Source organism: Patiria miniata, unplaced genomic scaffold, assembly GCF_015706575.1.
Source record: "Patiria miniata isolate m_02_andy unplaced genomic scaffold, ASM1570657v1 HiC_scaffold_22, whole genome shotgun sequence".
Lineage (NCBI taxonomy): Eukaryota > Metazoa > Echinodermata > Asteroidea > Valvatida > Asterinidae > Patiria > Patiria miniata.
This window is the reverse complement of record NW_024037061.1, coordinates 9619410-9632255: the sequence shown is the minus strand read 5'-3', so window position 1 is coordinate 9632255 and position 12846 is coordinate 9619410. Positions and strand designations below refer to the sequence as shown.

At 38.2% G+C, this 12846-nt stretch overlaps 1 protein-coding gene across 1 annotated transcript; it reads right to left on the bottom strand.

Moving 5' to 3' along the window:
• Nucleotides 1-5587: 5587 nt before the first annotated feature.
• Nucleotides 5588-12840, bottom strand: LOC119730411 (actin-related protein 2/3 complex subunit 3-like). Its single transcript, XM_038203288.1, has 6 exons — nt 12719-12840; nt 11135-11225; nt 10520-10599; nt 8996-9064; nt 7981-8107; nt 5588-7252 (listed from the first exon to the last, which is right to left on the bottom strand). The coding sequence occupies exons 1-6, from the start codon at nt 12722-12724 to the stop codon at nt 7095-7097; spliced, it is 531 nt and encodes a 176-aa protein (XP_038059216.1). The 5' UTR covers nt 12725-12840; the 3' UTR covers nt 5588-7094.
• Nucleotides 12841-12846: the final 6 nt, after the last annotated feature.

The window sequence follows — 12846 nt, the reverse complement described above, 5'->3', positions numbered from 1 at the left end:
ACGAATGCCCGATCAACCCCTTACTAATGGTTTAGACGAAATTGAATGAACAACGCGATACTTTTAATATGAATGCACCTTTGATAGGGACGAGTGAAGCTTAAAGGCGATAGAATGCTCGGATGGTGAAATTGAATGATTCTTTTTGATTGTCGAATGCCGATCTGCATGATCTTTCAATTTCAATCTAAATCGAATGAGCCAGGCGTTAAATTGAATGAAAACTTGGTGAAATTTGCCGGGGAAACCTATAATAATTGCTCTCTGAAAAAAAACTGCTTTCGAACAAAAACTGGTAACAGCGCCAGTTATTAAAAATAGATTGCGCGTCCTATAGCCTTTGTAAAACGCCGGGGACACTTCGCCATCAGGCCTGCAATCGTTGTTTTACATTATGTACATAAAATAAGGCAAGGCCCTGGACCAAAACTAAGTTTGGTAAAGTTCTCGAAAAAAAAATAGCTACTCTCGAAAATAAAAACAAGTGCTCTCGAAAAAAATAACTACTCTGGAAAAAAATTAACTGCTCTGGACTGACGCGGAAGGTTCAAGATACGAATCCTAGACATTTTACAGTTTCGTGGTTTTTTCTCCCCAAAGAGTGAACTTTCTTACGTAAACTGAGTTTAATCAAGTCCTTATGATCGTTAAAATGGAATTCAGCCTTTTTTTCTCATTCATGGCTTTGGAGGATTTTTTGTTTTAGTCCGAGACCCGAGATAACAAAGCATGAACATAATTTTTATTTTGGCCATGTCCTAAATACGCTTCTGTATTTACGAGTGGATGGAATCCAAGAATCCTTAAGGCTACAATTGGACGCGTTCAGGGTGAATCAACTTCAGGTTCCAACCAATCGGTTGGTTGGACACAAGTCATGTGGGCAATTCCACGGTTACTCATGTTACATTTTTGATGTACTTTTGAGTTTCCTTGGGCTGTAATTACCTTACTGAAAAGGTTTAATAACTGTTATCCCCACGGTAGATAGAGTAGACCTAGACCTACCTAAGCACCAAAGATAACATCCAGAAAAATGTGTTGTGTATGATAAACAAGACGAACAAAATCGGTTACTCACGTTACGAAAATGTAACGTGAGTAACCGTGGAATTGCCCATGTGATTTAATCGCATGCGTTGGGGTACGATCAACATGTTTTTATAGTAAACACTGACATTTTCTTTCAAAAATTTGAACAAGCGTTTGGAGCTCTTTCGTCCAAATTTGGGTGCGGAAGAGTCTTTATTCGTGGAAACTATACTAATCAGAAGTCTCTCTTATCACGAGCGTCAAAGTTGATGGCAATTTGATAGTTGATATAGGATTCTTAAATGCCGGTCGAAACGGGTCGCAATTATTTGTTATGCAACCACGTATCGATTACCACCATGCGCATGGGATGAAACATAATAACGTGAACAACTACACTCTAAAAACAGATTGGTTAACATAACCAACCATTGGTTGAAATAACCAACAATTGTTTAATATGTGTCCAACCAACCGATTGGTTGGACATTATATTTCACAATTGTTGGTTATGTCAACCAATGATTGGTATGTTAACTAATCTTTTTTTAATGTGATCTGGACAGATTCGGTATAACTTCTTATAAATAGCTTATTCCACGACGTTCAGCATGGTCTCGCTGTGGAGTGTGCGTTAAATCGCTGATCTGAATGCTGGAGGTTCCAGGTTCTATTCCTGGAGGGAATTTTATATTTTCACTGTTTCCCCCAAAAGTGGATTTCATTCTGTAATTTGTGTTTAATCAAATCCTGATGATCGATAGAATGAAATTCAGCCTTTTCTTCTCTCTCACGGCTCTGAAGGATTTTGTTTAAAAGGGAAGTTAAGTCTGATAACCATTCCGATACCAACTGACGCATGCGCATAACGTGGATGCATAAACAAAAATTGCAAACAGGTCTGGCCAATGGAATACGAAAGAAGACCAAGCTTTCGTGTCCAAGATGTTTAAAACGCAAACGCTGTGACAAAAGATTTGCTTCAAAAGGAAAACTGGTCACAAGTCCTAACGTGGTGTATATAATGGTTGCTTCGGAGTGATGCGAATTGTAATGGATTTTGCCCTATTGAGAAAAATATGATGAGTTAAAGATTCGTAAGATGGAATTTGCGTCGGGGTGATGTAAATATAATTAGGTTTTGCCCATCACCGACGTATAAACACTGTATACTCAGTGTGTTACCTCCCGAGTGAAAGTTGGAAAAAAATCACTCGGGTGGGACTCGAACCCACGACCTCCTGCTTTTTAGTGCAGATGTCTTAACACTCGACCACCGAGCTAACGGCTTCGATTGGCTGGTTTGAATCTGATGTACATAGCAGCGGGTACCGCATTAACTATTCACAAGATGGAATTTTGCGTCGGGGTGATGTGTAAATCTAATTAGAGATAAAGATCATAAGTATTTATACAAGAAACTGATGATAAAAAAAAATATCCGGAAGCAATAGTTTTACCAGACTCACACCAGTCCAGAAAAAAAACTTGGCCTACCAAGGCGCGGTTCTACGTGGGGGCCTGGGAGGCCTAAAGCCCCCCAAAATTTTGTCTCAGCGCGCCTCCCCCCCCCCCCCCTAAAAAAAAGTAGGAAATGTTAGAAAGCGACGTCACATGCGAATAGTTTTCCCCCGGCCCCCCTACAAATAATCGTGAGAAGGGGGCATTTGTACACTATTAGGTAATGTGCATGATTGTAGGATGTTGTAAGCACTCCACATTGAAAATATGGTACGAGCCCCCCCCCCCCCTTGATTTTCGGAGTCCTTAGTTTCCCGGAGAAAGAAAAAGGTCTACAATTCAGCACACCTCCCTGCAAAAAAATTCTTGATCCACCCCTGCTATAGCTAGCCCCCCCCCCTAAAATATAGGTTCTAGACCCGCGCATGGGCCTACCACGATCATTGAAATTAGTTGGACAAATTAAGGTTGAATTTTTGCGTTCAAACAACTACACTTACAGAAATTGGTTTGGTTTTATTTACTGCAATTACCGCGCGAAAAAAAAAATCGGGGTGCAGAAAATGGTCCTCAAAGCTGAGTGCGGGTCGTAATTATTTCCGACAATAGAAATAAAATAGAAAACTCATATGGAAGTATTTGAAAAAGAACGCGTATTATTTACAAAACTGTCAACTTACCGAGAATGGCGACCACAAATGCGCCGAGAGCCACGGGTAGATTCATCGTGCCGGCCCGCTACTTGCTGATCGTCGCTGCTTCCAGCCCGGAGTCCAATTCCCGTACGAGAATTTAAGCTATGACAAAGTGGCTCTCAGGAGAGGAACCCACTGTGAGGAACACTCAGGTAAACTAGGAGAAACCACTGCCGGATTGCGGGGGAGAGGCTCGAGTTGACATGTCACGTGATAGTCACATTAGAATATTAAATAACAAAAGAAATACACTCCCACCGGTTTTAATTAATAATTGTCCTGATTATGTATCATACACGATGTGTAGTTTATGGGCGCCAATTAATCTACTGACAGCTCTTGTTATCAGGCGCTGATGTGGACTAACCATTAATCAGGAGAAAATGTATTAAACAATTGTTTTAGTTGATTAGACCAAATCTTCGTCAAGCCCAATTGGGTGAAGAAAAAAACACCACCCGATGTGACCAAGAAAAAAAAATAGTCCCTCATCCCCGCCCACTTTTTTTTTTTTTTGTTCTCCCGCCTCTTTTTTTTTTTTTTTAATCATACATTCATAAATACCTAAACCCAACGCATGGGTGGTTTTATCACTGGTAGTATTGCGAATGCCTACGTCAGGATTGTGAACGTTCAACCAATAAAACGGTAAAGGCACTGGACTTCATTGGAGTCCAAATTTCATGTGACACTGGAAAGGTGTCTTTGTCATCCGTTTAAGACCGGCCACGTGACGGGCTCTTGACCAATGGGAAAGGGTAAACTGTCCTAGGTATTTACGAATGCTAATTATAACATTACATGTATTTCGCTGTAGCATAATTATGGGGCCACGTGTGATGGCATTATTGAGCCTGAAAGTTCCCTCCTGAATTAATGGAAACTGAAAAAAAATGCCGGTGTAGCGTGAATATACGACTCCATGAAATGTGGACTCATTGGTTGATTGCGCGTGCGTAAGTACGATAATATGCTATTTTTAGGATCATTATGGGAGAGTGACCTCTGACGTGTGAGGGATTAACCAATAATAGGGAAAAAGGGGTCCGATTTTCATAGGAGTCAGATTTTCATATGACACTGGACGCGAAAGAGAAATATCGTGCCAAAAATTGACCTCTCACTTCAATTCCGAAATTCTCATGTGGACTTTTGGACCTTGGTGTACTCGTACAAAGATGAACATTTAGGCCTATGGAATGATTTTGTGGCGGTCATTGGGTAAAAACTGAATTTTAAATAGGAGACGAAAATGTTTTTTTAGGATAAACAATTGTGTTCAAAGAATATCACCATTTAAACATAACGACCCTAACCTGTCTCGTCCAAAAATGCGATTTCAAGAATCGTCTTCACAATCGTCTTCAAACATCACCAGCGATAAAACCTCAGTTTAAAAGTTAAAAATATTCAACAAAGTCCTTTTGAAGGGTCGTCTTTTTTTTTTTTTTTAAGTGGATTTTATAAATAATATTGTCTGCCCAACCCGGGTTGTTTATAAAGATATTGTGTACTACAGTTGTTGACAGTTATTGAAACAAGTATTCTGTGTCATTTTCTGTGTTGTTAATCCAAACAGTCAGAATACACAATAAAATGCTTTTTTTTCTTTGGACGAGACAGGTTTTAGGGTCATTGCGTTTAAATGGTGATATTCTTTGAACGGATTGAGCAATTTCAGTAATTATTTTCATCTAAAGGTAGCTTATTAAATTGGCTTTCCAGTCATTATTATGTTTGGTGCTACATATTTTTTAAAATATGAAATATATTTGGGGGTTTGGGTTCCGCTGTTTTGACTCACCCTGTATCATTTTGCTTTATGTGCAATATTTGTTTCGTTTGAAGCAACAAGCATTGCTCAAAACTTAATAAGTAGAATGCCTAACAGCTAACATGTTGAAGCTCAGTGGATACTCTGCGTTTTCGAGCAAACAGAGAAATTAAGCATGTGCACATTTTGGGGTCTCGTAACTGGATTCCTTTGTTCAAGTATAAAGCGCACGTAAAAAGTGCTTTCGGCCACCCATTTTGAAACCACCTTCCATGTTAGTTTTCTTCCAAAGGATACCAGTTTAAGCGGAATAATTTCACAGGGTATTTGATGCAGTCATGTCTTCACTTGACCTAGTACGTGGCTTTAACTAGGTTGACCCCTTCAACCCTTGCCGGAAAAAAAGTCAAGGATAATCCTTTTTGCCATTTAAGGTCAAACTTTATTGGAAATAATGAGGTTAGCCAATTATAAATGTTGGTACAAAAATCATTTAAATTAAGACAAGCCTGAAATTAGTCCTTTGCAATATTCCCTCTTCAGTCCAGGTATTTATAGAATGAAAAACGAAGTGCTGCTTGCATTTACTCCATTCAAATAAAAGACTTTTACAAGAGAAAACAAATAACAGTTTAGGGTAAATAACCAGTTTTATTCATCTTAATCCGTGTGTATTTCCCTACTACAATTTTGTTTTAAATAAGTGTTAGGTAAATCGAATTGTCAATAACTCTTACATTTGTAAAAAGATACAAATTCCAAGCAATTACAAGTGCAATTGTTCTCGATATTAATAGCGCTGGTTCTAACCTTTCTTCAAAACTTTTCTTCAGTCCAACAATGCTTAATGATGACAACGAAATGCAGTAAAATGTTATATTACATCTTGTTTTTATATTTCATTGCTGGACCAGCACTTATGACTGGGACCGTTCTGGAATCAGCTTTATTAGGCTTGCATGCTGCTATGATATCCAGAAATAATATTTATGACATTTATCCTGTGGAACATGTGCAACGAAAAAAAAAATTTAATGGAAATTGAAAGTGTTTGTCTTCATACAAGTGTCCAGTGAGTAAATATGTACAATTCTCATCATCAACTGCATTTTGTACTTGGGAAGCATGAAACTGACATTAAATAATAAGGTTAAAGAAACTGAATTCATATCTCATCCTAAAAAAAAGGGCGGCAAAACAACTACATGTGTAGTAAGTAAGTAAAGTCTGTCACAAGCCAACGTGGCCCATCAGGCCGGCGTTTATCTCCGGTTTCAGTAGCATGAAACGACAGAATATTTCTATTCCCCCTGCATGGGATGCTAGTCGATCGCAGGCTACTCCCCAGCTAATGCCGGTACCTATTTATACTCCTGGGTGGAGAGACGCAAGTGGGGGTGAAGTGGCTTGCCCAAGGATACAACACATGACCAGCAGCTAGATTCGAACCCCTGACCCTCTGATCATGAGTCACGAACCCCAACCACTAGGCCACACTCCCTACACGTGCCCATGTTTTAAACCCAACATCTCCATTTGTCTCAAAACCAAGTTTTCAGTTAAGAGAAGGTGGTCTAGATTATCAGTTCTACATTTTAGGTGTACTTAAACCTGGTGGTATGAAGTACCTCTAAATGTTGTTCGACCATAATTGTAGTTGAACTCACAAACTGCTGCCCATATATTCAGTATGTAGCATTTATCAAGTTAATAAGGAGTCTGTGCTTATAGGCTACCTGGTTGCAAGAATCTGGTCTGAGAAGTGGCTGAAACGTCTAAAAGATGCATTTCTTTCTATACTGATATCGCTCTCTCAGATACAACAGATCTCTACTCTTTTTTCAGACCAAAAATATGTGATTTTTGACCAAAATACATATTACTTAATATTTTAAACATTATTTTCAACGAAAATTATTGTGGCTCTTGAAAGTGGTCTCCAAGCGCCATCTTCTGGTCATCCACAGTGTCTTTGTGCTGCGCGTACAAAATATAATTTAACCCAAAGCAAAATACCTCATTAAAATTGTGTGTAATATTCTAATTATTAAAATTATTATTGTTTTGATGGTTGCACTCAACCTGCATGACCTCTCTTTACCTCCTTTTGACCTTTAACCTTTGCGTGACCTTTATTGGCCAGGGGCAGATAGACTCTTCTCCATAAACTTCCTCTTGGCGAAGCACATCCACCACTTGCTGGGCTTGTCGGTGGCGGGGTCAAAGGCCTTCTCAACTAGACGTTTACCAGTCTCCTGTCGGATCTGGGTCAGGTATGACCGCATGGAATCTATGAGACAAAAAAAAAAAAAACCAGCCAAAAAAGATCTTGAATAAATGTACATTTTTTAAAATCATGCAAATATGTTGAATAAAAACACACTAGCCCTTACTCAAATCAGACAGGAACCACAGTGAGTTGAATGAAGGGAGTATATGTTCCAATTATTTATGACGAGGCTTCACCTCGCCAGCTACGCAGGGGAGGGTGGTGAAACGGATCCGAGGAAGAGCTGCATGCCTGTTTGTACCTATCTACGTCCCACCTTGGTCGATTTATTTGACTGAGATGACAAACTTGACCCCTTAGACATAATTGGGCCGGCTTTACTTGGGTCAGTGTTTCCCCTGCCCATTCAAACGTGAGGCGGCCCACCTCGCTACTTTCAGTGACCACCTCGCTCAATTTTTGCCAATATCACCACCTCGCTGTGAAGATTTACAATAAAGGAAATATCAATTGAAAAAAAGATCATTTTGTGTAATATATGAGCGTTTTCCTTTACCTCCATGTATCATGAACTCACAGTTTCGATGTGTTTTTGGAATCATCGCGTATTTCTGTGAGTGCTGCATTCTTTTAAGTTTGCAGACTGCATAAATTTCGTTTCAATCATCTTGTTACCACCTCGCTCAGTTCATTAGCCAGGGGAAACACTGACTTGGGTTTGCCTTGTCTTGCTTTGCCATTTAGGGAAAGACTTGGGCAAAACTGAGGGAACTCCGGACTACATTTACCTGCTTCGGCCTTGCTTGTAGCTTTTTGGTACATGGCGTTCAGTGGAAACATTGGCTCGCCTGGAATGGCAAAGTTTGCGATAGCCAGACTGTGCATGTCCTTTTTGCCAGCTTCCTTAGATGTGCACTAGAATAAAGAAATACAAAATAAAAACTGAACACCTTACAAATTCAAAAAATAACGGCTATGCAATCATTCCTTTAAAGGAATGAAATCGGAGAGTTGACAGTTTTATTATTCCTCTGAATTCAGAATATTTATATCAAAAATACCCAAAACTGACCTATTTCTCCATTATATATTCGAACACATAAATCATCTTTTTAAAATTTTAATTTGGAATTGCCTAGCCTGGACCTCACCTTAAGTTACAAAATACAAAATGATTATTAAAATGTACTATGCAGTACTTCATCATATAAGTGGGCACAGTACTCATAGTATTTTCTGGTATTTGGTACCTACATCAATACTTTTTGTAGTATTGCGTAGTATGTGGTACTTAACCTGAAATGAACTTTTTGGGGGTTAGGGTTAGCTAGGTTTTTTTTAGCTACATGTAGGTCCTAGATTTTGCTAGGATGTTACCTCAATCATGCAAATTTGTCCAACTGCCTTCATGTAAAAATTGCATAAAGTCTCAATCCTCCAAAATCCTCCGTTATTTCTTAAATGTTGTCTTTGGAGGAGTGACCACTGTCTCAGTTTTGCAAAATCCTCTAGCAATCACTGTCAATATGTTGAGGCAGAGCCAGTGACATCCTGGAGCAGTGCGGAGGATTTCAAGTATAATCTAGGCCCAAATTTATGCATGGCTGAGCATAAACAACACAAGGCCCGGCCTAATTGACCGCACAGTGCATTCTTCAAATTCAGCCACACAGTTTTGCCACATAGCCTCAATCCTGCAAAAGCCTCCATTTTGCAAAGAGGATTTGGGAGGATTTGGGAAGGTTAGGGTTAATGTTTGACCTTCCAGTCTTGGTTTCAATGCAAGGAGAAAAGACAAGTTACCCTCTGCAGTTTCTTGAGGCACTCCGTGATGTAAAGTGTGATGTAGATGAGAACGCGGTCTGCTTCACTCTGATAAAAAAAACCACACACAAAAACAGATAAACATGTTTCCATGATTTTATGAAAACTCACAACTTTGGAAAGAATAACGAAATTCTGATTTAAAAAAAAAGAAAAATAATGCAGTATCTAAAGGCCACTTCTTTGGTTGTGTACAAAGTCTATGGAGAGTCAAGAAAATTTTCTAAGTATTTCCTAACAAAATTGGAAATGTTTCTCAGTCCCAGATTCAGGTCTTTTCAACATGTTTTGCAATGACTGACCTTCATTGAGATAATATATGATGAAAAAAAGTGATGTCAGGATGCCACATTTTTTTTCCAAAAAAATCTGGCAATCTTTTTTTTTTTCCTTGCATCAAAATGAGTATATGAAGAGGACTGTGAGACGACCCCTGGAATTTTTTTTCAGAATTCCATATCTCTCCCTAAATGCTAAATACATCTCAAATAAGATTTCCAAAATTACAAACATGAGCTAATAGTGTCTTGAAAATCTCAGGCATAACACTGTGGCAGGCTCACCTCCAACTTTTCCACTGATTTTCAAAAATGAATTTTTCAAACATTTACAAATGATAGGCAGACGGACGTCACATTGGAACAGGAAACACTCAACTTGTTCTAGAATTATGTTTTCTACCTCTGAATCAACGTGACTATGCCTGTCAATTTTAAGTATGTTAAAAAAAAACACTCTTTCTCTTTGTGACGTGGGTTTTTTGATTTGTCATCCAACATCTTGGAAGTAACAAAAAAAGATTAACATTAGGGCCTATCACTTCAACGCGAATATCCTATTAAAGGGAATATACAACATTTGCAAACATCTACATGTGTACTAAATTATTATGAAATACCTTACTGGACTGTTAGTGAATGACAGTCTAAAGCATCCTGTAAAATCGTGGCACCTGGCGTGTTGACATTTTCAAGAAAAGTGGTATATTTATATCATTTTCCAACGCTGGTCGGCCAACCAGCATTGGAAAAAAACTGGGTTTTTTTGCAAATACTGCCCCCAATTTACCATAATTAGTTAGTCCGTATTTTGTTTGCAATTGATTACACACCTATCAATGGGAACAAGCTACATATAGACTGGTTCCCTGACCTTGCAATTCCCCGACATCTACAAATTGCTCCGTTTCATCTTAAGTGGGGTCAGGGAACCAGACTACAAGAACATGATTGTTTTTCTTGATTTTCAAGCATATACGAACACAAAACGTCAAACAAGTCAACGTAACAATGGTTGCAATAAAATATTAACCCCCAAATCCATCAATTTCTGAAAATACAGCAAAAGCAAATGTTGTATATTTCCTTTAAGTAACTAGAGTACAATCACTAATTCAGAGGTTAAGAATTCTTGGTGTTTGAAACAATTAATTGACACAAATGATTGATAATAATTTGGCCATGTGGTTGCTTCCCCCAGAGCAAAGAAGGAAAAAAATCAAACCTTAATTTCATAGGTTCGGAAGAAGACGTTGGCCTTGAAGTATTGCAGTGCCTCGTCAATAATATCGGGCCCACCATCACCTTCAAAAATAAAGAAACAAAATATTCACTCTTCAGATATTATACAAATGGAAAATAAACTTAAAAACATAAGGCCAAAAAAAAAAGTCTCCGGTTTCTGGTATGGTGCGGCGACGCGACTTTTTTTTTTTTTTACCTGTTTGTTTTTGCTTCAAATGTCGGCTGATGACTGCAAGTGGTGCCCGACCAAACTTAGTGCAAATATATGGGAGTCCAGAGAGGCCACATAAAGCTTATTCTCGATCATAACCCCATCTAAAAACACGTTAAAACTGTGCAGCAGCAGGATTCCAGTCAAACCAGTGAGTTTGGCAGTTTTGAGACATCAGCTTTTATTGAAAAAAAAAAAAAATTCATTTTGCCGACGTGCATGGCTACGGCGACGCGCGCGCATACCAGAAACTGGAGCCTTTTTTTTTGTGGCCTAATTGAACAATGGCATATTTTAATGTTTGCGTTTCTTTTTTTGTATCCCGCTCAAGATGGTCATTTCTCATTTCAAATAACTGAACCCATTCAGCACTATCAAGCTTACCAGGGGGGCTTGGTCCTTTGAACTTTGTGTTGATTGGAAGAAGTGCCATGTTGCCCAATTTAGTGGGGGCACTCAACGACGAATGATAAGCCTGTAATGAATAAGATGTGGTGGAAATTTAATTCAAATTGTAATATATGTAATTTACTAACTCACTGATCCAACTTAAATTTTGACTGCAAAATCAGGCAAGATCAATTAACAAATTAGAACAGGTCTGTGCTGCATTGTTTGACACTGTACATGTATTTATTCCCTGATGAATTCATGGGCAGTTTGGGGCAGTACAGGGAGTAAACGACGGTGTGGGGTGATGCAGTAACTACTAAGTCAAAGATGCGTTCCCCATGCTATTTTTGAGTTTCACCTCGAAAAAAGATTTGCTTTTTTTGTTTGTTCAATTGCTAGTTTTCTAGTATAAGTCATTTGCTTTTGAATGAAACATTAACTTAAAAAAAAATCCACCAAAGTTTAGTTATTGAATCAGTTCTTCATAAAAATCCAATTATTGGCTACCAGACAATAATTCGGCTATCGCAGGTCGGATTCATTTTGGCACAAAAGGAAATTCCTTTTTTTAGAGGATTGCAGGTGTCCAAAATCGGAATAAAGTAGTTTTTTCATTTAAAACAAAACATCAAATTGAAAATTCATTAGGAGAATTTTTGTTGTTGAATGGAAGAGCATGGGATATCTTTAAAGCACCATGATGAAATGTTAACCCAATACGTTCTTAGTGTATGCAGTCATATTAACATATATACTGTAAATATTATTTTTAAACAAAACTTTAAATGTTACTCCTTCTCAAATAACACTGGGCTATAACACATTATTTTGGATAGAACGCAGTCATTGTACGTAAATATGGAGAAAATAAGTAAATTTTCAGTTCTGAACATGCTGAAATATTTAGAAAATTTTCAAAAGTACTTTTCTTCCCTATGAATAATTAATACATTCGCACATCAATATTGTGACTTTCTATTTGTTTCCAACAGAACTAGCTACATGTATGAAGAAAGGGTTATACACATGTACATGTAGCTCTTGGGACACGAGAATTAAACTACATAAAAGTTGTTTACTCGGCTTTATTTACAAACATTTTGGGGGACAAGATCCAGCCATAAAGTAAAACAACTCAAACAAAATTGGACGGCCTAACATTTTTATCCTAGCAGGATCTTTGTCAAAGGCACCCCCCCCCGGCCCCCCCCCCCCCAAAAAAATATATATATCCCCAAAAATCTATGAACAATTAAAAATAGTAATAGGCCTATATGTTCATAAATGCCAGGCTTCACAAACATTTTACTGGTCACTGCACAAATCTGAATTTCTCAATGTAATGATATACATGTATTTGTCATGTTTGTACATGATGTACTGACACGACTGTTCTCACTGAGAATCTCACTCAGTGTAGTGTGTATAAAATACTGGTCAGATGGTGGAGGCCCCATGATCAACACAAAGTTTTTTGGGGCACATAAATTCTGATCTCAAATTGGACAGCAGATGACAGAAGATATTCGCACAACATATTTTATCTTTAATTTTAAATTCATCAAATAATCTCACCGGCATTTTGAATTATTTAGTTGATTGCTTCCTCATCCAACAACACCAAAGAAACAGTGCAAACGAACTACACAGCAACACTGACTCCACACGTACACACCGCCTACAAAATACAAGGCGGAAGTGAA

What these genes read in the sequence shown, in the direction of transcription:
- LOC119730411 (XM_038203288.1), bottom strand. An exon ending in TCCGAACCTATGAAATTAAG is followed by an intron (nt 9,065 to 10,519) that starts GTTTGATTTTTT and finishes TTTTTTTATCAG; the next exon opens with AGTGAAGCAGACCGCGTTCT. An exon ending in GCCTCAAGAAACTGCAGAGG is followed by an intron (nt 8,108 to 8,995) that starts GTAACTTGTCTT and finishes TCTTTATTCTAG; the next exon opens with TGCACATCTAAGGAAGCTGG.